Source organism: Euprymna scolopes, chromosome 2 (genome assembly GCF_053919585.1).
Source record: "Euprymna scolopes isolate OS-2025 chromosome 2, ASM5391958v1, whole genome shotgun sequence".
Classification (NCBI taxonomy): domain Eukaryota; kingdom Metazoa; phylum Mollusca; class Cephalopoda; order Sepiida; family Sepiolidae; genus Euprymna; species Euprymna scolopes.
In genome coordinates, this window is record NC_136483.1 from 37,525,958 (window position 1) to 37,550,405 (window position 24,448).

General features: G+C 35.2%; 1 protein-coding gene across 1 annotated transcript in view; it reads left to right on the forward strand.

Annotated features, from left to right (window-relative positions):
* The first annotated feature begins 7,201 nt into the window (after positions 1-7,201).
* Positions 7,202-24,448, forward strand: part of LOC145291144 (hillarin-like) — a 108,946-nt gene continuing 91,699 nt past the window's right edge. The window contains exon 1 of the mRNA XM_080136664.1: positions 7,202-8,158. Within this exon, the coding sequence (XP_079992790.1) occupies positions 7,694-8,158 (465 nt within the window). The 5' untranslated portion in view covers positions 7,202-7,693. The remainder of the gene's footprint in view (positions 8,159-24,448) is intronic.

A 24,448-nucleotide genomic window follows, 5' to 3' on the forward strand; every position in this document is an offset into this window, starting at 1 on the left:
GTTTACTTTTGGCAGCCTCGTAACTCTCACTTCCATTATTTTATCATCTAATCCTCACATTCTATGAGTTATCTTTCTGACAAAGGGAAAACAATTGCTGTTTTCTGGGTCAGAATCTATCCATTTAAGATTTATCATTGGCTAGTTTTTTTTTATCTTGAATTAGTATCATTATTTTTAGCTCCTTACATTAAGTGGTATGATGCCTTGTCTGGAGCGATTTTTCAGTGAAAAATATCTGAATTAAAAATTACAGACTTTTTCTTTCAGTCTCCTTTTTATCATTTTTTTAAGATTGCTGCCTAGTTCTTATTTTAAATAAATAAAAAAAAAATTGCTTTTTTTTGTGTTTTGATTTTAGAATTTCTAGAAAAGATAGAAATTTTTGTTTGGAGACATTGAAAAATTATTTTATGCAATGATGCCTAAAAAAACGTGATTTTTTTTTTATTGTGTCGATGTAACTTAAATCAAAAACGGCCATTATGAAAAGTTCTATTTTCAGATAAATAAAAATATATATATAAGATAAATGATATTTTTGTCACATAAATAAACATACATATATTAAATGGGTTTTCGTTTCATTCCTTTTACATAAAGCCTGTCTGAAATCAATTTACTAACAGCACAAATGTAATCAATAGCATTCACATAAATAGTCGTTCAATTAGTGTCAAATATTGAATGCTCTGATGACAAAGTTGATCCAAATATCGGATACTAGCATGGGTGCCCGGCGTTGCCCGGGTGTTTGGAGGTGTATGCTGAGCAAAAAAAAAGGGGGTAATTTTTTAAACTTTGACCCCTATTATGACCCCTGAAAATTTATTGTTTTGGGCTCAAATCAAGTTATTAAGTTAGATCCATGTCCACGGAAGCTATATCTAAAATTTAAAGTGTATAGACCCAAAATTGTCGGAGAAGTTTGGTAGAGTTCTCAAAGCTCAAATCGTTGAACTTTGACCCCTTAATCGCCAAATTTCTGGCTAAAAACCGATCACATAGATTTTTCCAAATCTCAGTACCCTGTATATCAAATTTCGAGTCTGTAGACTAAAAATTGACAGAGTTATTTCGTAGGGAAATGTACACAGACACACACACACTTTCACTTTTATAGATATATAGATTTAAAATTTGAGTCTGACAGAATGACAAAATTATATTGCAAACCGATATATTAAACAAACGAACTTCAAAGAGACAAATGAACACATAAGTAAAAACAATTTGTATTAGAAAACATTTATTATTCCACGTCTTTTTTTTACAGACCTGACGACTGAGGTTCGCTCTTAATAAAAATTGTTTTTTATAGTCTTAATTTTGACTTCCTTTTTCATAAAAAACTAAAAAAAAAATCAAGAAAGAAAAGAAATTTTATTTTATTTTTTCATTAATTTCTTTCTGTGCAAAGCAATTCTTTCAAACTTACTCTGTTTCCAAAATGTTTTTATTTTATTCCCCTCCCCCTTCATTCATTTTCCTCCGCATCCTGGCAAGATTACTGTACACATAGATTCGAAAAAATAGTCAAAAACAAATATATAAATAAATGTTATCAAAGGCAAGATAAGTTACTTTTCTACCTAACTGGATATCTTTTTTGTGTTTTTATTCAATGTAATATATTTATTCAGCTCGAAAAACATACAGTGTTTACCGATGTGTTGGAAAATTCAAGATGGCGTCTCACACCCTCTTTAACACCGTAAGTTTGGGAAAAGGTGTTATAAATAAAAAACTATACAAAATACTATTAAAAACCCGCCGAATATATGTCAACCTATGTCACGGTAACATATATTGAGCGAGTTTTTAACAGTATTTTAACAGGGCACATCGTAAAAACTGACCCATTAATTTTCCTGAAGTAAAAACTATATAGTTTTTAAACTTTTAAAACTGTACATTATAAAAAGAAAACTGTTCGAGTGATTTTTTTTTTTTTTTTTTTTACATGGGTGTCACCACTTATCAAGGCCCAGAGGCCACTCAAGGATAAGGGTTAATAGGTATACATTAGTCATTGTGATTTTAGCATAGTAAACAGTGGGAATTTTGTAACTTGGATTACTTGAAAAAGAAAACTGTTCGAATGATTGAAAACAAAATAACAATGTAAATATATTGATAAGAAAAAAACAAAAACAAACGAAGTTTCCGTTTCAGGAACCCGAGTTTAATTTTATGTCGTAATCATTCAACTCGTTAGCGGTTTTATTCAGCGATTAGGGATAACCATACGACATATCTAATTACCAAAGCGATTTTTTTTAATTTTTTTTTTTTTTATTAAAACTAAACCTGTTTATGAACCAATTTTTTTAAAGCCAACACTTTAGTTATTTTGAGAGTGCACCCGAAAGGTTGATTAGGAAACTCCAAATCCTTTTATGACTCGGAAAAAAAAAGGGGCTTTTTATCGGCTTAAATGATAAACTAATGTTAAATATTAGTATTTGCCATCGATTCTGAAATAAAATGAAATCCTGACATTGTGATCATTTTTGCAGGTGTTATGTGCCAAATATTGAAATAAGAATGTTTAAATTCAATTATTGTAATTTAAGTCTTTAATTTTAAAGTCGATTTTATTTATAAAATATCTTTTTAGAAATCAATCTCAAAAACAATCTGAACAATAAATCTCTTTTGTTAGGCTAAGTTTTTGTCAAGGGTAGAAATTATAATAGACAAGTATTCATCCATGATGACATTTTACCGATTTCCTGGTTTACAGGTATTCTTGCTAAATTTCTTCGAAAGAATTGACATAAACAATACTTCAACTAAATACGTATATTTCATGCAATAATGACTTTTATTTCTTCTGACTTTTCCTAAACTAAACATAAAACATCGGTTAGGGTTAGTTTAACATTCTGTAAAAGTACCTTCCGTTTTTTTTTTTTTTTTTTTTTTTTTGTACTTCTGCAGAGAAGGTAAAAAACCGATAAAAACTGGATATATTTTTCGTGTTTTTATTCAATTTAACATGTTTATTCAGCTCGAAAAGAATACAGTGTTTACCGATGTGTTGGAAAATTCAAGATGGCGTCTCACACATTCTTTAACACCGTAAGTTTGGGAAAAGGTGTTATAAATAAAAAACTATACAAAATACTATTAAAAACCCGCCGAATATATGTCAACCTATGTCACGGTAACATATATTGAGCGAGTTTTTAACAGTATTTTAACCGGTTTTTTATTTATTACACCTTTTTCAAAACTTACCGTGTTAAAGAGAGAATCGGCCGCCATATTGAATTTTCCAATACATCGGTAAACACTGTATGCTTTTCGAGCTGAATAAACATGTTAAATTGAATAAAAACACGAAAAATTTGCCTTTGATAACATTTATTTGTTATATATTTGTTTTTTGGCAACTTATTCGAATCTATGTGTACAGTAATACAAACCCGAAATGAATTTAAGACCACGAGTGAAATGAGAAAAAGAAGTCAGCGGGTTTGGTTGCCATAACAACGTGACGGTAGTGAACGTGTGTGTGTGCGTGTGTGCGCGTATTTCGTGTAGTTTAGTTTCGTATAATAGTTTCGTATTTTTTTAATTTGTAAATAACAAGTTATTAAAAAATTAAACCCTTCCAAGATGGACAATAAATAAAGCCATAATATTTTATGGTAAAAGTAAGAGCGTAGAAACGATTGTTTTTTAGGAGATGTGATTATTGGATTAACCAATCAGAAATCGTCTGTGGCACACACACATCTCTGTTTTTATAGATATATAGAAGATAGATATAGATATAGATAGATAGAAGATAGATTAAATGTTAAATAGATTTTGTAAATAGTACAGTTGAAATGATTAGAATATTTCCAATATGTAATAAGGTCGAGGTAATTAGTTAAAGAGATTTAATATAATGTGATATGCAAATGAGCATAAGTCATTCGATATGGGGGTGGTTTGTAGAATAGTATATAAAGAAATTAGGCAAAGATTTTTATGTCTCCTATAACAGAAACATCCTAAAATGGGTTCTAATGTTTCTCTACCAGGAGAGATCTACCCTCTTACCTCCTTTATATTTCGTTGATGATGGAGAGCTGTACACACAGACAGAAACACACGAACCCTATTACTTTATAAAAATATAGATAGATTTTAGGGGAAGTCTAGATTTAAATACTGTTGATTGACTCTTAGAAAAAAAAAATATATGGCAATGATTAGGTGAGTGGTGGCCGCAATCAAGGGTTTGGAATGAAAGCTTGAATTAATCTATAAAATCTGTGTTATGAGTAAGTTGCTGGAATCCATATTAAATAGAGAAATAGTCAACCACCTCAGCAGGAATAACCTTCTTAGTGACGCACAATATGGTTTCCGCTCTGCAAGATCTACCGCAGATGTGCTGACGGTTATATCCCACAGGATTAGTGAATCTCTTGACAAAGGCTTCCTTTCTAGGGCAATTGCTCTTGACATATCAAAGGCCTTCGACAAGGTATGGCATAAGGGTCTACTTCACAAGAATTCCAGCTACGGTATAACTGGAAATGTTTTCTCAATCATTTCTCTCCGATAGGCTCATAAGAGTAGTGGTAGATGGACAAAAATCGGAGGCCTGCAATATAAATGCTGGAGTCCCTCAGGGGTCAATCCTGGGCCCAACTCTCTTCCTGATCTACATCAATGACCTCCCTAAACACATACTTAAATCATTCGTTGACATCTATGCTGATGACACGACCATCTACGGCAACACATCAAAGGCTGTAAATGACAAAATTCTCTCTAATTCTCTCTCCTCTGATCTCGAGCGCGTGGTTCAGTGGGGGAAGACGTGGCTGGTTACCTTTAATGCATCCAAAACCAAACTCCTATCCTTACATCATCAACGCTCTAATCCCCATCTGGCATCAATTGTGATGGATGGCTCTCGTCTGGGTGAGGCCCCGTGTTTTGACAAGCTTCTGGGTTTGACCTTTACTCCTGATCTGAAATGGAACACGTACATCAAGTCTGTTGCCAAGGTCGCTGGAAAGATGGTGGGATCCTTCTACAGCTTCAGAAGATATCTCACTACTGATGCAATTCTCTATCTATATAAAAGCCAAGTACGTCCAAGGATGGAATACTGTTGCCAGATCTGGTCAGGAGATGCTAAAAACAGCCTATCCTGCCTTGACAGAGTACAAAATAGACTTTGTGGTTTAGTGGGGGATGCCCTTTTCTCTACCCTGCAACCTCTCTCCCACAGAAGAGACGTTGTGAGCCTATCCTTGTTTTATCGTTATTTCCATGGCAGGTGCTCGTCTGAACTCCAATCTCTGGTCCCCCCTCGCCAATCTTTCACGAAAAACACCCGTCTAGCTGAATCCACTGTGAAAAATTTCCCCCACTCTATATCTGTGCCTAAATCAAAACGCATATTCCATGAACAAAGCTTCTTTCTTAGAACTGCACGCCTGTGGAACTCTGTTCCGTCTGCCTGCTTCCCACCAGACTACAACTTGGATGTCTTCAAGTCCAATGTTAACAAATTCCTAATGAACCGCCCCCTTAAGTAAACACTTCATCAAATCTCCACACTAACGTAATGTACTTGCAATAACCCTTATCCCTGAGTGGCTTCCGGGCCTTGATAAGTGGTGATCACTGTGTTAAAAAAAAAAAAAGTAAGAATGTGTGTGTGTGTGTGTGTGTGTGTGTGTGTGTGTGTGTGTGTGTGTGAGAACAATTCTCAACCTATATACTCAATGGATTTTTGATCTACAAACTTGAAATTTGGTATATACAGTATTCAGACATGTGGAAAACTTTTTAATTGGTTTTCATCCGGACAAAACGGGATGCTAAGGAGTCAAAATTGAAAAATTGATATGTAGGGATCGCTGGATTTTTATCTGTTTGCTAACTATCCCACACATGTGCATGCATGAATGGTTTACATGACAGATTCATTATGTTTAAAATAAGTAGATTTGAAAACACTTATCGAAGCCGTGTCAAGCCAGCCTAATGGTTATCATACTTGACTCACTGTCTTTAGGTTTTGGTTCAGTTCTAATCGCCTGAGACGAACCTAGTCCACTGGCTTTTGAAAATCATAGATGACCTTGTGCCCAGCCGCCCAGAGAGAAGGTAAATAAACCCTCATCTCCAATTAGGTGGTTTTTAATAATCGCGAACAACCTATTTTATAAGTAATATTCCTAATCAATAATATTTTTTATTTACTTTAAAGAAGGTATATTATTGAGATTTAAGAAGCAACTATAATTAGAAGCTATGTTTATAAGGATGGACTTCCAAAGTGGAGAGTTGTGCCGCAAGATATTTGTTCACATACATTTAAATTTGTGCATGTTGGTAAAGTTGGGGAAACAGGGAGGGAATTCCAAAGACAAGCAGCTTGAGAAAATAAGCTATTAGAGTAAAACATGCGTTTCCTTAAAATTAACCCCCACCACTAGATCTAAATCCGGGTGGCAATAAGAAAAAAAAAAAAAAATGAATACATAAAAAAAGACGGAAAATCTGCTGGAACTGTTAAAAGTGACATTACATATAAGAATAGATTGCTCAGAACGACTAAAAGAACACCCTCATCTTTCTTTCCTAGAACTGTTCGCCTGTGTGACACAATACCGTGGGGTTGTTTCTCGGCTGACTATAACATGATTGTTTTCAAATCTAATGTAAATAAGTTCTTGTTGAGCTGTCCTCTTAAATAATCAAACACTACCCAAGTTCCATCATTACTGATCATCACGGTGTTGTCAGTCTATCCGACACTAATCATTCTTTTATTCTCGAGTAGTCGTTGGACCTTGATTGATAAGCGGCCGGTGGTGACCCCCCCCCCCCAAGTAAAAGAAAAAAAATCTTTTAAAAAAAGAAATTTACTTGGTAATTTTATAGAATTACGCCAGTCTAAGCGAAAAGTTTTAATTAAAATTCATTTTATAATGAATTTTATCATTTCATCCGTTAGCCACAGCGTCCGCCGTACCTTTCCGGCCACCCAACTATACCCTCGGCCATGTGTCATATGTTGACCCCCCTTGTGTGGGGTAGTTAAATCACAATAACGTCAGCAGTGGTTGTTTTTAGACGCAGCACGCAGCAGGCCATTTCTTCTCCGACCACTTATCGTATCAATAAATTCCAGGTTGTGTGACTGCAGGTGAAAAAAAGAAGAAAAGAAAACGTCATTAGGTATGCTTTTTTTTTTTTTTTTTTCCAAAGTAGGTCATGTTGGTTGGGCACACTAAAAATACAACCAGTTTTGTTGCAAACTTCGAGTAGCTACTAGCCATCGACCTTCTTCACTTAGTAACTGTTAAGTCCACATACCTAGTCATTCACTTGACTAATATGCGGGCTTGGTGTTTCACCTCTTGCTAAATGTGATTAACTATATTCAAAGCGGATTTTACTATTTCGGACCAAACAATAATGTAGCAACGGTAACTTTAAAACAAAAGGTGACTTAAAAAAAAAAAAATGATAACACCAGCATATTGAATGTTTCATTTTAATTTAAACTAATTTTGACTCTCCGGATTTTTTTTTTTTTAATTCGTATTATCGCCAACAAACCAATTGCCGTTGTTGTTTTTTTATACCGGCGTTTTTACGCCACGTCGGACACCTGTTGGGTTAAAAGAAAACTTACTCTTTGTTCCTTTTTAGTAAATTATCAACGATGAGTATCCAATCGTCAAACGCTGGTAGCAACTCTAATTCTTTAGAAGTCGACGAAACCAACAGTAATCCAGAAAAGCCATCCTTTAAGTACAGTTTTGCCTATGAACGAGCCACCCTCTACGAGTATAAGTTTGAACGACAGGCCGTCCCCGACGATGTTGATCCATGTCTCCGGTGCAACAAAACAGTCCCACCCGGGGACGACAAACGGATCCTGGTCGGATCCAATAAACTTTTTCACAAACAATGCTTCCGATGTCGAATTTGTGGCATGCCACTCACACAACAAACATTCTTCTGCAACCCGAGCAGCAAAAATAACAAGAATGCCATACAAGATGAGGAAGTTTACTGCAAAACCCACATCGGCAAAAAGCCGGGAGAAATTCAAGGGGCAACCATTACAGAAACTAACGTCATGGACGAAGCAAATGCTTCGCCAAATTCAAAATACGTCATACAGGTAAGTGAACCCATGTTCTGTGTGAGTCCTTTTGACAAAGATTGCAAGTGCTTATTTAGAATTACACTTATTTAAAAAATAATAATAATGATAAAGAAAAATGTTTAATGTGTATGATGTACATACCTGTGACGAAACGAAAATAGCATATTCCAAAAAGTATGTAAAATGATCAGTTAGTCTTATTTTCAAATTAAAAAAAATCAAATTTTATGAATAATCAAAGAACAGTTGTCTTGTTCGCCATTTTGAAAACAAGTTTAAAATACTAAGGGAGATAACTGAAGAATAATTTAAACTTGCGAGATTTATGTTTTAATGCCTACGAATTCTCATTAATTGCTTAAAAACGATTTTCGGTCAATGGGCACTGGTTGTCCAACCTCCAAAGGGTGTTTATTCCGAAAGCCATTCTTAACAAGGGGAGGAGGTTTGGGTGTTTATTCCGAAAGACATTTTTTTTTAATTTTCAACCTCCCCGTAATCAACTCCTTAAGGACAAGTCTTCGGGTGGTCCCCCAGTGCACTTTCATCCGATTTTATTTAAAAATTACGTGATCAATTTACATAATTTGGGGAATATATTTTCGATTCGTCACGAGTACGTATACAGATTTTTCTTTCATGTTTTAATATAAGGAATATTCTGGACAAGAAGCAAATATTATTTTTTGGTCAATTTTTAGTATTGGGTTCAGTTTCTAAGTTTAACGTAAAATGTTCCTTTTTTAATTTTTCGACCGATCTTTAGTCCCTCAAAATCGTGTTTGACAGATGCCTTCGAAGGCATTTTACGTTACATTTGGATAGAAAACTTATAACTCAATTCCACTCGAAAAATTGAACAGGAAAGGTTAAAAAAAAAAAAATCAAAGCAAAACATTGTAAATTTGAGTATTTTGGTGTCCTGTCCAGCCGATTTAGTAATTCCGAATCCGAAAATTATTTTTATTTTACAAAAATTAAACTTAAACTGGACCCTGCAGTGCACACACGTTTAAAAATTGAACAAATTCGTTAAAAAAATCTGGTGCTTAATCGATCTAATGAGAAGATTATTAGGTACTTGTGCAGTTTACGTACCGTGATGTAATGATAACGTTATTATTAAGAAAGGCATTCTTAACATGGGGAGGGGAGCTTTCTTAACTCTTTTCTACTTTCACCTAATAATTTAATAAACAAAAGCTACCGTAACAATTGAGTCGAACTTGAAAATCCTATCTAAAAAATAGCACGGTCTGTGAACTGCACAAGTACCGATGTTTAAAACTAACACTTTTTAGTTGAGAGTAGGTGAGGGAGGAGGGGTCGTTCTAGTTGCAAGTTTGTTTTCAATTTGAGGAGTTTTTCTTTATGTGCATTATTATTCTACCTGGGGATTTTATTAGAGGGTTGGGGATATCTAGATTCACTGTTTCTCTCTCCCTTACTCCTCCTCCCTCCTTTTTTTTTTTTTTTTTACGATCCCTTTAGTTTCACAACGTCACGTAATAATTCTTATTCTTTGTTGTTAGATTTACTTCGGGCTTCACTATAATTGTTGAAAATATTCGTTCACATGACCCGAATCTCACGTAATTCTTCTGACTGTCAACCGTTTAATCCAGGTATTCAGATAATTTAATGGGACAAACCTAAACTTATCAGACAAGATTTCGCGTGTATGTTTCTCGCCTATGATGAATAATACACATTGAATTCTTTTATTATTTAATTGAATGTTTATTGAATTAGAAAATAAGGGAAACCCCAAAAACGGAGAAAAAATTGTAAACATGACTATTTTGAATTATTTTTCTCTAAGCCCTCCCTGCAGTCCTCCACCCGGCAATAGACTCTACCCGAGCAACAACGCCGGGTACTTAAAGCAAGTATAAAAATAAATGAAACATTTGATTTGATAATCTCACAACAAATTTGAAGATTTGGTGTAAGTTTGTCCTCAGTTATAGATGAAATCCTAGACTAGAGTAATATTTCTTTGTTTTTCGCTTTTTTTATGAGCTAGATTTTTTTCTACATCAAAACCCCAGTAAATTTATAGGTTAATCTATCCCATCCCTGAAAAATAAGATTATACTTTTCAGGCGATTACGTGTGGAAAAAAAAAAAACACCCACAGTCCTAGTGGTAAGGCTGTAAAACCACATGTAATACCTCCCTAAAAAAAAAAAGCCACATTATTTATTTCCTATTATTAAAAAAAAATGGTTAACTGTCCTAAAACAATTAAATGGCACCAAAATGGAGGTTATTTGATGTTAAATTTGTATGCGAAACTAATCTTCCACTCTAAATTTTAAAATTGTTTTTTTGTTTTTTTTTGTTTTTCTTTCCGACAAATTTTCAAAAGGTTCAAAAGTATAATATAATTTTTAGGGAGTTTTTAATTGAGGGCTTTAATCTATAATAATACCTTTTTCTTTTGATTCTCATCCATAGTGCTCTTTTTGTGAGCTAAGTTTATTCACGTTAAAAACCTAACTTGTGTCTAACGTTGTCTTCACGAGGAACTAAGTAAATAGGGACTCCATGAGTTCTCTTCTGATCGTGAGAATGTGGTGCAATGGGGAAAAGGTGGCTGGTTAATTTTAATGCATGGAAAACCAAGCTTCTTTTCTTTCATCATAATCGCTTTGACCCTCATCATGCCCTAATCGACATGAATGGCTCTCATCTTGGGAAAACTCCATGTTTTGACAAACTTCTGGGACTGACCTTCACTCCTGATCTTAAATGGAACACATACATCAAATCTATTGCCAAGATCGCTGGAAAAATTGTTGGATCACTCTACCGCTCCAGTAGGTATTTCACTGCCAAAGCGATCCTCTATTTGTATGAGAGCCAAGTACGCCCTAAAATGAAGTACTGTGCCACATCTGGGCAGGAGCTGCTCGAAGCACTATCCTGCCTTGATAGAGTTCAAAACTGGCTTTGAAACCTAGTAGGTGATGCCCTTTTTCCTTTCCTGCAACCTCTTTTTCACAGAAGAGACATTGCGACCCAGACTCTGCTCTATCATTATCTTTGTGGCAAGTGCTCGAGTGAATTCCAATCTATGGGCCCCCTTCTTGCGAAACTTTCACAAAAAACTCAACTAACTACAATCACTATATACGATTTCCCCCACTCTCCATCTGTCCCTAAATCTAAATACAGATTCCATGAACAAAGCTTTCTCAGAACTGCCCGCCTGTGGAACACTGTTCTGCCAGTCTGCTTCCCGGTTTAATACAACATAGTAGTGACCCGTTTACTAACCCGTTTCTCTCTCTTGTACGCATCTATATGCTACTGACGAAAATGACAAATAAAGTTTGTTTATTAATATAGAGTGAAACTCCATTTCGTCGTCTCTCATTTCTATAGTACCCTTCAAATTCAATGTAAACAAGTTCGTGTTGAACCGTCCCCATAAATAATCAAATTCTACCAAATTTACACCATTAACGGTTACTACACTACTACTTTACATTCAATAACCCTTATCCTCGAGTGGCCTTCGAGCCTTGGTAAGTAGTCACTCCCAAGTAACAAAAATAATCCTCTAAAAATCCGCTCAGCACTATTTCAAAACGATTTACTGCATAAAACGATTGCATTAAAAAAAAGTTATAGAAAGCAAAATGCTAAAAACCAAAAAAAAAAACAAAAAAAAAACAAACAAAAAAAACGCCACTAAAGTTTTAACTTTAAAAATGAATTTTAGTTTCTTGTTATAATTTTAAAAAATTGTAAAACCGTCTCCAGCCTGTTAAAGTTTTCCAACATTAGTCGTTAGAATAAAAAAAGCAATCTCTTTTTTTTAATTAAAGAAAACCTGCAATGCTAAAAGAAACAAACCTGGTCATGACCTTAACTGACCTAACATAAAAAGTAAAAGCGTTGTGTTACTTGAGAATAATGTTTTCTCCTTTCTTTCTTTATTGCATGATTTGAAACTAAAACAATGAATTTGGAAAGAAAAGAAATTACTTGATTTACTGGACGTGGACGCACATAAAACTTTTCAGAAATGGTTTATGACTTGAACATTATTTGAAAACAAAAATGGGTCGTCATAACATTTGCGAACTGGGAACAAAAATAACGTTTTCAGGAGCGCTTATGAAAATGAATGTTCTGTTTTAGTTTATGAACATAATTGAACCATGATACTTGGTGTTTGACTTCTAATTCAAGTCAGAAATGACTTTCAAATTTTGTAGGATCATGATAGTAAATTTAATCTATTATTAATAAAGTAAAAAAAAAAAGGCTTATTTTATGATCTTCAGGCTAAAACAAAAATGCCAGTGCAAAAATCGAGGATTCGTCTGTGTTATTGCTGCAAAAAAGCAGATAGAAAAAAATCATCCATCAGGCTTTCTTCAAATGTTGCTTATTCGAGCAGTATTGGAAGTATGGCCACAAGGTGACAGATCTACAGCATCCTCTGCCGCTGTGTCCTATGGATTTGACAACTTTAGACTGCCATGGAATATGGAACGACGTATGGTATTTTTCGCTAGCTTGGCTCTAGCACAAATGGTAGTGTGGCTGTCACATATTAAAGCAATCTGAAGAGTTGAATATTTCTTTGATCAGTATCTGATCGCATTCTTTAAGCACTAGCTTAAGGTCAAGATCAGATGGTATAGAAAAAGATTACATTCCTCAGAATTTAACAAAAGATAGTTGCGAGCTTGTGTGTACAAAAAGGAATAAAGTATGAGTAGATGTTCCGTGTTTTTCCTGTTGTACCTCAGCCCATTGGTTAAGTTAGCCTCTTAGCTAAAAAAAAAAAAAAAAAAAGCTAATCGAATGAATGAGTTCTGCCTCCATCTTGATTTTGTTGAGTAATGAGGCTCCTCTAAGATGCCCATACATCACTCTTATTTTTTGCCATCGTGCTCTTCTATATTGTATTTATCTTGGAAACTCCATACCCATTTTTTCTCCACTTTCCACTTAGGTCTCGCTTTCATTTAGAGACTGACTTGTTTGTTTTCGGTTCTGAACAAATCAGAAAATAGTGGATGGTCTATTTAGAATATGTTGGGAGAGACTTACTAACAAATTCTTTTTTTTTTTTTTTTTTTTGCCCCATTCACCACTGTCAATAAATTTATGAATAATAAAAGTTTAAAATTTCAAACTTCTTGGAGATATTTCAAGTTGGATTACCCTTAGAGTAAATGTGGTATTGTGGTGACTACAATGATTCTAGCCAAGAGTGGAATGGTCAGTTGTAGTAGACTAACGGTGACCAACAACCATCATTTTCGCCATACTTTAGATGACCTTGTGTCTACTTTGTTACATTGTAGTTTTTAACTTTTTATGGCAAATAATTCAAAGTGTAATATTTGTTCTGTTCTGTCAATTTGTGCAAAGAAAGGTTCCAGCAAAAAGAAACTTTCAGTTAACGTCAAAATGGATGAAAGTTTTTGTAATAATCATTTTCTGATAAAAAACAGATTTATTAAATTGGACTGGATTTCTGATTTGCCTGTGGGGTTCATGGTAGAGATTGTTCGTGATATAAACATAGAAGCGACATCAAAAACTGTAGTCAACCAGAAAACAGAGACACTTGCCTCTCAGCCAATGACTGGCAGGAATGATAAATTATTACGGCACAACACACCAGAGCAATCGTGTCAATACAGACATGTACATATCACCCTCACACACAACTGCTGAGTTTCATGCACACACCGTGAAAGTGACACATGCACATGTATTGGTTTCCAGTTTCCAGTAATTATAAGAGCAACAGGATTCATGAGAAAGAATTTCAAAAACTACCTGACAAATATACCCGGTGAACCAAGTGCAAGAGATTCAAACGATTGTACTTAAAGGGACGGCGAGAATCTTAAAAAGAGCTCTCGGTTGGAATATCTAAATTAGTGAGTGTTTGGCATCTGATAGAATGCCGCACCCCCAGCTTGAACAAACTAAGAAAATTGAAAAAAAAAAAAAAAGTTTGTATACACAGTGACTTTTCCTTTTTTCTCACATTCCACAAAAGGGTAACATTCTGACATGTGAATGGTTCAATACAAAATGGTACCCATCTCCTTCCTAATTTAAAATGCGTACACTGCAAACAAAGCAAAACTCCAAAATGAAACTACATGACGCTCACATCAGACATTACACCAAATTATAAACTTTTTTTTGTTTGGGAGCGGGAGAGGATTCAACGAATACAAATAAATCATTTTTCAATGCAGAAAAAAATCACATCCAAATATTATAAGATGTAGACATTGCTCAAGTTTCTAGAACATGTCTTCCTGGAAAATATTTAAAATTCACAGGCACAAAATGTTAAACATAACCTCGATACTGATGCACTAAAAAAGAAGTATCATTATTCAACTTAACATGAAGCAAGCATCAAACATTTTTAAAGAACGACCTGAGAATATTTTCTTGATTTCAAGAACATTTACTTTCCTCCATTTCACATCTGCCAGTCATGTATAATAGTAACCGACACCAATCCTTGTTATTTGCACTGAATCAAAAATAGTATTTCTTGCTTAACCTGAACAGCAGATGACATTTTCTCCAACTTACTTGCAAACTTCAAATAAATAAATAAAAGGTTTGCTTGAAGCATTGTTTAGTGTGTGTATATAAATGTAATTTATAAAAAGCAATACAATGCAGCGGTATAATTTATCGACATGAACTGAAGTAAATTAAGACCTAACAACAAAATGAGTTATGCAGATTCACCTTTTTATTAATAACTGGCAGTTCAAACCGACTTTGCTTGAACTCTATGTACTGTTCATAACTTTATGTGCATATATATATTAAAAAGTTTGACTCCTGTCCAGGTAACCTACATCTAAAATTTCAAGTGGTGAGACCCAAAATTGGTAGAGGAGTTTGGTAGAGTCTGCAATGGTCAATTCTTTCAACTTTGACCTCTTTGCAGCCAAATGTTCTGCCCCAAAACTGATTAAAAAAAACTTGCTACATGTCTGAATACCCTTTATGTAAAATTTCAAATGTTTAGATCCAAAAGTGGCTGAATAGTTTGCTAGAGACCGCTAAGGTCAAATCTTTTGAACTTTGATCCCTTAGCAGCCAAATTTCCGGCCAAAAACCGATTAAAAAGCTTGCCCTATGTCTGAATACACTTTATGTAAAATTTCAAATGTTTAGACCAAAAATCTCCAGCTGCATGTATATCTGTTATGGGAAAGTAACATACAGCATCTAGCATTCCTAAATGGTCCCTCATCTGATACTGGCTAGGATCCATGTTGCTTAACTTTGGTGATCTGAGAACCAGTGCGTCAACATTATTACTAATCATTATATTATTTGTATAAACAGTTTAATTTTTATTTATAATCCAACGATTTAAAAAAGAATTTCTAATGTTTGAAATTTTACTTTCATAATCAAGATAAATTCTAAGTTTAACCTTTATGTGTGATATTGGTATTAGTTGGTTCTACGAACGCAGGTGAAAACGTTTCAGGGAGAAAGAAATTAGACAAAGTGTCTGTCTTTAAACGAATTCTCATTTTTTAAAAGGTTAATATATATATATATATATAGATATCTATCTGTAACGTTGAATGATTAACTGGTTTATTTGGTTATCTTACTGTGATTGTGATATTCTGTTTTTATTCTTGTAATTTTTTTTTTTTTTTTTTTTTTTTTTACATGGGTGTCACCACTTATCAATGCCCAGAGGCCACTCAAGGATAAGGGTTAATAGGTATACATTAGTCATTGTGATTTTAGCATAGTAAACAGTGGGAATTTTGTAACTTGGATTACTTAGGGGGACGATTCAATTAGAACTTGTTCACATTGGACTTTTTCTTTCTTTTTTTTTCATAGGTATCAACACATTATCAAGGCCAAGAGGCCACTCAAGGATAAGGGTTAAAGAGTGTACAGTAGAAATTGGACAATATAATAATAATTAGTAAAGAAAATTTGGTAAATTTGATAACTTATATGGAACGGCTCATCAAGAACTTATTTACGTTAGACTTGAAGACAACCATATTGTAGTCAGCAGGAAAACGGAAGACAATTCCACAGGCGTGCAGTTCTAATAAAAAAGCTTTGTTCATGGAATCTACATTTAGGTTTAGGCACAGATAAAGAGTGGGGGGAATTGTTTATGGTCTTATGTTTTACTATCTCCAGTTAGACTCTTGTTTCATTTTAGTTCAAAGTTGTCAAAAATCAAGGGGCCTCTTGTTAGGGGCTAACACTTGATCACTATATGAGGTAGATATTTGAATATTCCATTAAAATTCTCCTTTATCTATGCAACACTGAATTTGTAAAGAAGTTTAGAACATAATTTTCCTCTCCCTAATTGACCATTTAAAATGTTTTTTTTTTTTTACTCACATTCACCCCAAATCGCCACTGGAACACAAGGGGCTACTATTTGAGACCATGCTAGGAAAGATTAACAAGATGTCGGTTTATGTTACATTTAAACTTCTGCATATCAGTACAGTCAGGAAGCAGGTAGCAGAAAGGGAATTCCAAAGTCTAGCTGTTCGAAGGAAGAAACTATTAGAGTAAAAATTACTGGCATTTAGGGACATCAACAATGAAGAGGTGTGATTTTTGTTTTGTGGGGATATGTACGTTAAAGGGTCATAAGTGCAACGAGTTCATCAGAGCACATTCCATTGAAATGCTTGCAAAACAGATACAGGGATGCTACATTGCAGCGATGGGACAGGGGTTGGAACTTAGTTGACAAAGTGAAACCTGTTCGATTGAAGACTCTTCTTTTTTTTTTTTTTTTTTTTTTTTTTTTTACCTTATCCAAGAGAGAGAGTCTAACTGGGATAGCTTCCATACATTTATATCTGATGTATCTCTGCATTCCATGTTTAAAAAGGATGTGTCCTCTATAGTATCTGACCTGACAGAATGGTTAATTGTCGGTATAGACCTTTTCATACCCTCAAAAAAGTTCCAGCAAAAACCTAACAGCCAGCCATGGTTCTCTCCAGAATGTGCTGCTGCCATCGCACAGAAATCGTTTTTTCCACTGTTTCCAACGTAATAGATGTATGGAAACTAAAGCCGCTTTCAGGACTGCCAGCAACTATTGTAAGAAAGTAATAAAGAACGCAAGAGAGTTGTATGCTCAGTCTGTCAAGTACAAAGTAGCTGAGCAGCGGCTTAGTTCCCACCAGTTTTGGCAAATAGCAAACAGAATCCTGAACAGAAGCGTGTACTCTATCCCAACTATCATCAATGAACCTGAGGTAATCTCGTCAGCATCACACAAAGCCAAACTCTTTGCCAAGAACTTTGCAGTTAATTCTACCCTTTGCGACCAAGGCCACATACCCCCAATATTTCCTCCTATATCAGAAAAAACACAATGTGATATAGAAATATCTGTACGTGATGTTGCCAAGCTAATCAAAAACCTTGATTCCAGTAAAGCAACCGGCCCTGACGGTATTTCAATTATAGTAATCAAAAAACTTCAACCAGAATTAGCGCCCATACTTACAAAACTGTTTAAACGTTGTCTTAAGGAGAATTGCTTCCCAACACCCTGGAAAATCTCATCAGTATGCCTTGTATTTAAGAATTCAGGTGATCGTTCATCCCCTCTCAGTACAGGCCAATAAGTCTCCTGTGCGTCATGAGTAAGTTGCTGGAATCTGTGTTAAATAGAGAAGTAATCAACCGTCTCAGCAAAAATAACCTTCTCAGTGACACACAATATGGTTTCTGTTCTGCTAGATCTTCAGCAGACGTGCTTACAGTTATATCTCATAGGATTAGCGAATCTCTCGGCAACCTTTCTAGAGCAATTGCTCTTGACATATCAAAGGCCTTTGATAGAGTATGGCATAAAGGTTTACTTCACAAGATCTCCAGCTATTGTATAGCTGGAAATGTCTTCTCAATTATTAAATCATTTCTCTCTGATAGGTTCATAAGAGTAGTAGTTGATGGGACAAAAATCAGAAGGTCACAGTATTAATTCTGGAGTCCTTCAGGGGTCCATCCTGGGCCCAACTCTTTTCCTGATCTACATTAATGATCTTCCAAATCACATCCTTACATCATTTGTAGACATTTATGATGATGACGCTACCATCTATGGTAGCACATCTAAGACAGTAAACGACCAAGTTCTCTCCGATTCTCTCTCCTCTGATCTTGAGCACGTGGTATAATGGGGAAAGAGGTGGCTTGTTACTTTTAATGCATCTAAAACCAAGCTTCTCTCTTTACATCAGCGTTCTGATCCCCATCTGGCATCAATTGAAATGAATGGCTCTCGTCTTGGGGAGGCCTCAAGTTTTGATAAGCTTCTGGGCTTGACCTTTACTTCTGATCTTAAATGGAACACGTACATCAAATCTGTTGCCAAGACCACTGGAAAAATGGTCGGATCCTTCTATCGATCCAGTAGATATCTCATTGCTGATGCAATTCTCTATATAAGAGCCAGGAACGTCCAAGGATGGAATACTGTTGCCACATCTGGGCAGGAACTGCTAGAAAGGACTTGTCTTGCCTTGATAGTTCAAAATAGACTTCGTAGCCTTGTAGGAGATGTCCTTTTCTCTTCACTGCAACTTCTATCTCACAGAAGAGGTGTTGCGAGTTTTCTCTGCTTTATTGTTATTTTCATGGAAAGTGTTCGACTGAGCTTCAATCTATGGTACCCCCTCGCCAAACTCTCACAAGAAACACTCATCTAGCTGAAAACACTATCAATAATTTCACCCACTTTTTATCTATGCCTAAACCTAAACGTAGATTCCATGAACAAAGCTTCTTTCTTAGAACTGCACGCCTGTGGAATTGTCTTCCGTTTTCCTGCTTTCCAGCTGACTACAATATGGTTGTCTTCAAGTCCAATGTAAACAAGTTCTTGATGAGCCGTTCCACTTGTTAACAAATTTACCCAATTTCCATTACTAACGATTACCATATTGTCCAATTGACTACTCTACACTCTTAACCCTTACCCTCGAGTGGTCTCTGGGCCTTGATAAGTGGTGATGCCTATATAAAAAAAAAAAAACTCCATGCATAGCCGAATGGTGGCTTGTAGAGGTACAGGATACAATCGGGGGTGAGTAGTCTTTTAGCAAGATGAAAACCACCTTTGCAGCAGCCTTCGTAATGTCCTCAATGTATTTGTTCCAATTCATATTTTCTGTGAATGTTAAGCCAAAGAGTTTGAAGAAAAAATTCTCAGGTAGGGTGTTATTTGTCATGAATGTCGGTGGTTGGAGAGGCTTCTTGTAATTGTTAAAGAAAGACAGCTTAGTTTTACTTGCATTAAATGTTACCATCCTTTTACAGCCCCATTCCACGTTGGTCTTGAGGTCATTTTCTAAGGATTCTGCCATTATCTTAGATTCGTTCTACCCTCTTGCATGTTATAGAGCATTGTATTATCAGCAAATATACCCATCTCTGATACAATATTATCAGGGAGGTTGTTAATTAATATCATGAATAATAGTAGTCCAAGGATTGACCCCTGAAGCACTCCCACATTAATGTTATGTTGTTTGGATGTACTTTCACCAATGAAACCTGGATGGTTCTATTGTATAAGAATGATCTAATTATATTTAGTATTCATCCAGTTATATCATACAATTTAATTTTCATTAGCCGTCCTCATGCCAGACTTTATGTTATAGTATACCTTTCTTTTTTTTCTTTTTTTTTTTTCGTCCCTTGGTCTTACTGGATTCCAAGATAAAAATTCATCTAGTCTGGTGGAGTATCCAGCTTCATGATGTTTTGGTAACATTACTTGGAGAAGGTGTACCATTCTTCATAAAGGCCAGTGCATTAGCCATAGTGAGGAGATCTTTTAGGCTGCGAATACGAAATGTAATTTTGAATATTTAGTCACGGTTTAGTTATAGTAAAAAATATCCTCATGACAGATTACCCTGATAAACCCTGATGTACAGAAAGAGCTTAGCCATTCCAGGATAGTCTAGTAGGCATTGAGAAAATTAAATTTTTGCGATATGTCAATTTTGTTTTAATTTAATGTTTAAATCATAGAAATCCTTATCCTCGATTAGCCTCTGGGCCTTGATAAGTGGTGACTCCTTTGTAAAAAAAAAAAAAAAAAATAGAAAAAAGTTTCTCTCCTATCTAGTAAGAGTTCAATTTAGACCAGATTGCACACTAACATGAGGAAGTACTTTCTCTTAGACATTTTTATGACAGTTTTCTAAGCCTTACTACTTCTCATGACAATTTTTTTTTTTTTTTTTTTGTCACATCATCACTAAATGATTGCCTTACAGCGAAAATAGACTTTTTGGTACCAGTGCACTTATAGATCCGCATTTTTTTTTTCTAAATAGTATTTTCAAGTTTAATTAAAGTTTTATGATATCTGTTTTTATTAAATTGTAAGGTTAAAGTAGAGAATAGGTTCAAAACATCCTCCTCTCCCGATGTTAAGAATGGCTTTCTAAATAACATTATTATTTCAGTACGGATCAATAAGTGCACTAGTACTGATTTTTCTATCCAGTTTGGTTTTTTTATCAGTTTCCTTCTCCTAGATAGATTGCCTTTACTATGGCTCCATCTACTTGCTTTATGGTGACTCTCAGGAATATCAGAGATAGATTAACAGGTACTACAAGGAACTGTGCAAGACGAAGATATTATACATACCCGTATACCTAATGGTATTTAAATAAATTGATCGACTTTCTTTCCTAATCAAAATTGAAACTTTTCTCCCTCAACTTTCCATTACCAGCAATTGACATTACCCGATTACTCATCTCTAATCTTGAATGACTGATTTATCTTTATTTGGTTATCTTGCTCTGATCGTGATATTCTGCTTTTATTATTATAAATTGTTTATAGTATTTAAATAAATCGTGATAGACTTCGTTACTTCTTAATCAAAATTGAGATTTTTTTTTTCTCACCACTCTATTACGGACCATTGATTTTATTCACTTCCTCATGTTTTGTAAGTTGACACGAGATCATTTAACGCGAAGTGTCTGCCGCTTTTGCACATCGATAATAATTACTTCTCCTGTCTCTACGTACTCTGTTATTCTGGGTACATGATTAATGAACTCTACAATATCGGTTAATCCTAGTTCAAATCCTGTCTGATCCGCTGTTCAATTACACATGCACTGATGATATTGTTGGGAAAGGTGTGAATCTTTTGTTCCTCCTATTCCCAGTCAGTTGCAGACGTATTATGAAACTGATGGAATGAAAGTTGAAAGGCCCTTAAAATCCTAAATCAACTTTTTACTTTTTTAATGAGTCCATTTAAAAAAAAAAAAAAAAAAAAAAAAAAAAAGAATTTTTTAAGTCTTTGTTCTTTATTACTAATTAGCGGGGGTGCCCAGGTGTGTTTTTTTTTTGGGGGGGGGGGGCAGGTGACACGAAGGCAGAAAAGAAGAAAGTGAAAAAAAAAAAGCTAAGATCTTACCACTACGTTACGACGCGAGAAGTGAAAAGCGTTCAAATTTATCGATGTCAATCAAAAAGTTGACTTGCTACATGCAGGCGCAGAAATGAACGTTGGCTGAAAGCCAGTTCAGCTTTCTGCTGTTTCATTTATTTGTTTCCCCACGATGTTTGGGAAACCAAGCTCCCCTGAAAAAGGAAACTTCCAAATGAAAAGCAATTGTCTGATATGAAGGGTTTTCCCAACATTGATTAAAGCTAATTGCTTACAAGACGTTCCTGGCAGGAAAGCCAGGCGGCCTACTTCACTCCGATTAGTTTCGCTTTTATACGAAAAAGATGAACAAACATGTGAAAGGATGGAATAGAGGGAATTTTATAAAAGTCGATCAAAATAAATGTAGAAACGACATCCGTTCTCAAATCGTAGATATTATGATCTAGGTAGTATAAGGAAAGTTCTAAAAAATAGTAATGTGGTTGAGAACCCCCCCCCCCAAAGCCTTTTGTTGGCATACAAAAACGCGCGCCACTTTTACCATATATATATATATATATATATATATATATATATATATATATAGATGGAGATTTGGTATCTGTTTGTCTGAAGCCAAACTATGCTATTACTTCTATTAATCTATTGTTGTACTATTTATTAATGTTCAATTCTATTTCTTCTATTATTTCAGACGAATGTACTATCTTTCAATCCTCAATTTAAAGATGGGGTAGTAGAGTACATTTTCTGTTGCTATGAAATCCTCCTCCTAGGCATTTCATGGAAAGGGGCGGAGGTAGTATATTATATAACCTATGATCACAATACATTCTATCTTATTTTGTGGGGGAGAGGAATAGTGTAATATGTTTTTGTTATGAGACCAACCTCCCAAGCATTACCTCTTTGGGATGAGGGACTGGAAGTAGCATCAGGCCTTTTGGTCAAGATCAAAGTGTAGTATCTGTTCTTCAGATGCGGCACTTCCATTTCTCATTCTCTTTCAGTTGAGGAGAAATCCTTCACGACTGAGACAATTTTTATTTTTGTACCTTTTCTCCACGTTAAAAAACGACCCTGGTGTCTAACCCTGTCCCGTGGGGAGGCATTGTAAATAGGTACAATAATATCATTTCAGTAGTAGAATTGTAAGCCACTATATGAATTACTTAGTTTGGAACGGAGAATAAGCTCATATCCAGTTGATATGTTGGACTACTGGACTACATTCTTAGGAAGTCTGTTTAATGGATCAGTAATATAGACAGAGTAAGCGCTTTTCACCTATTGAGTTGAAACTGTTTACAGTAGATCTTATACATACAACTGCAGATGTCTCGATATGGACCAGGTGAAAATGTCAAGAGATAGATTGACTTTCCCATTTTATGGTGTTGTTGTATGTTAGAATTCGGTTGATGTACAATCTTTGCTATTCGATCGTAAGTAGCTACAGTTACAGAAACAGCTTCTCTTAAGTGAGTATGGAAATGGATGTGGTTGATCAATATCATGAGATTAAAGGGCTTGTTCTACTGCAAAAGTCACTGTCGAGCTCAACAAAGCATGCACGACGATTACCAGCAACCTGAAATTGACCAACCTGCCATCTGTCTACAGGACCGTTCCACCATAGATCCATCAAGAAGCCATAACAAAGGTAGAACAAGACAAGAAGAGCAATGAGATTGTTACTCCCTATTTGGACACCACAGTGACTACCATATCGCAAGAACTTTGCCACTATCACAGTTCTGAGACAAATAACACCAACATCCTTCTGCCTGTGTTGGTGAAATGAATTGGTCAAAGACAACAACAACAAGATTCTTCTGGCACTGAAAGAAGACTTCCAGGCAAGCTCTCAACTCCCCCGTAAAGAGCAGGTAACACTCATCAAGGCCTGAGCGAAGGTTGCAAAAACACTGAACAACTTGCAGAAGTAGGGCTATGTACAAGACGCTCAGTGTTCCTATGGTGCAGATATGCAGACTATGGCACACATCCTCAGAGACTGTCCCTTAAGTGAGGCATGCTATGATGTGGACCTGAGGAATTCCTTGGACACTGTCCAACGATGGATCCTAAGATGGAGTGAAACGCTATAATGATGATGAGAGGGGGGGGGTATTTTTCAAATAGTTCAACCAATTGGTCAAAAGAAAAGCTAGCAAATGTGTGGCCGTTTGGGGTGCTCGTACTCATGATCACCTGGAAAAAGGAATGAACAGTGTAAAAATCTTAGAAACTAATTAGCAGTGAACCTTGTGGAACTGAATTACAATTTTAAATTTTTTATAGCATTTATAGTCATCAATCTCTTGCAGAAAGAAATGGTTGAGTTTTAGTGACACATTTACACATGAATGCATAACAAGTTGGCTTTGCACTAATCTCTTTAAAAAAAAAGTATAAACCTATCCCCCTTTCTTGCAAGGCTGTAGGTGAAACAGTGAAATAAACTGCATTATCTAGCATCAGTTATACATTTTTACTAATGAGTCACCATTTATCATTTATAGATTCTAACTATGAAGAGGAAGATAAAATCTTGATCATCACCATCGTCTACACGTGGGGATTCCAGATTAAGCTGCTAGATGCAATGAAAGAATGTACAGAGTAAACAGAAAGACACTTTATTGCCTACAGATTTTTTAACAAGCATTTGCTAAACATAAATTGACAGTATTGAACAAAATTATTAGGCATTCTTCAAAGTAAGTCTTCAAGTTCACTGGACTAAACTGACTTTTACTTTTGAGAGTATGTAAAAAAACAGTTTATGCACCTCCAATGTTGGCATTATCAATGTGAGATAGATTTTTAAC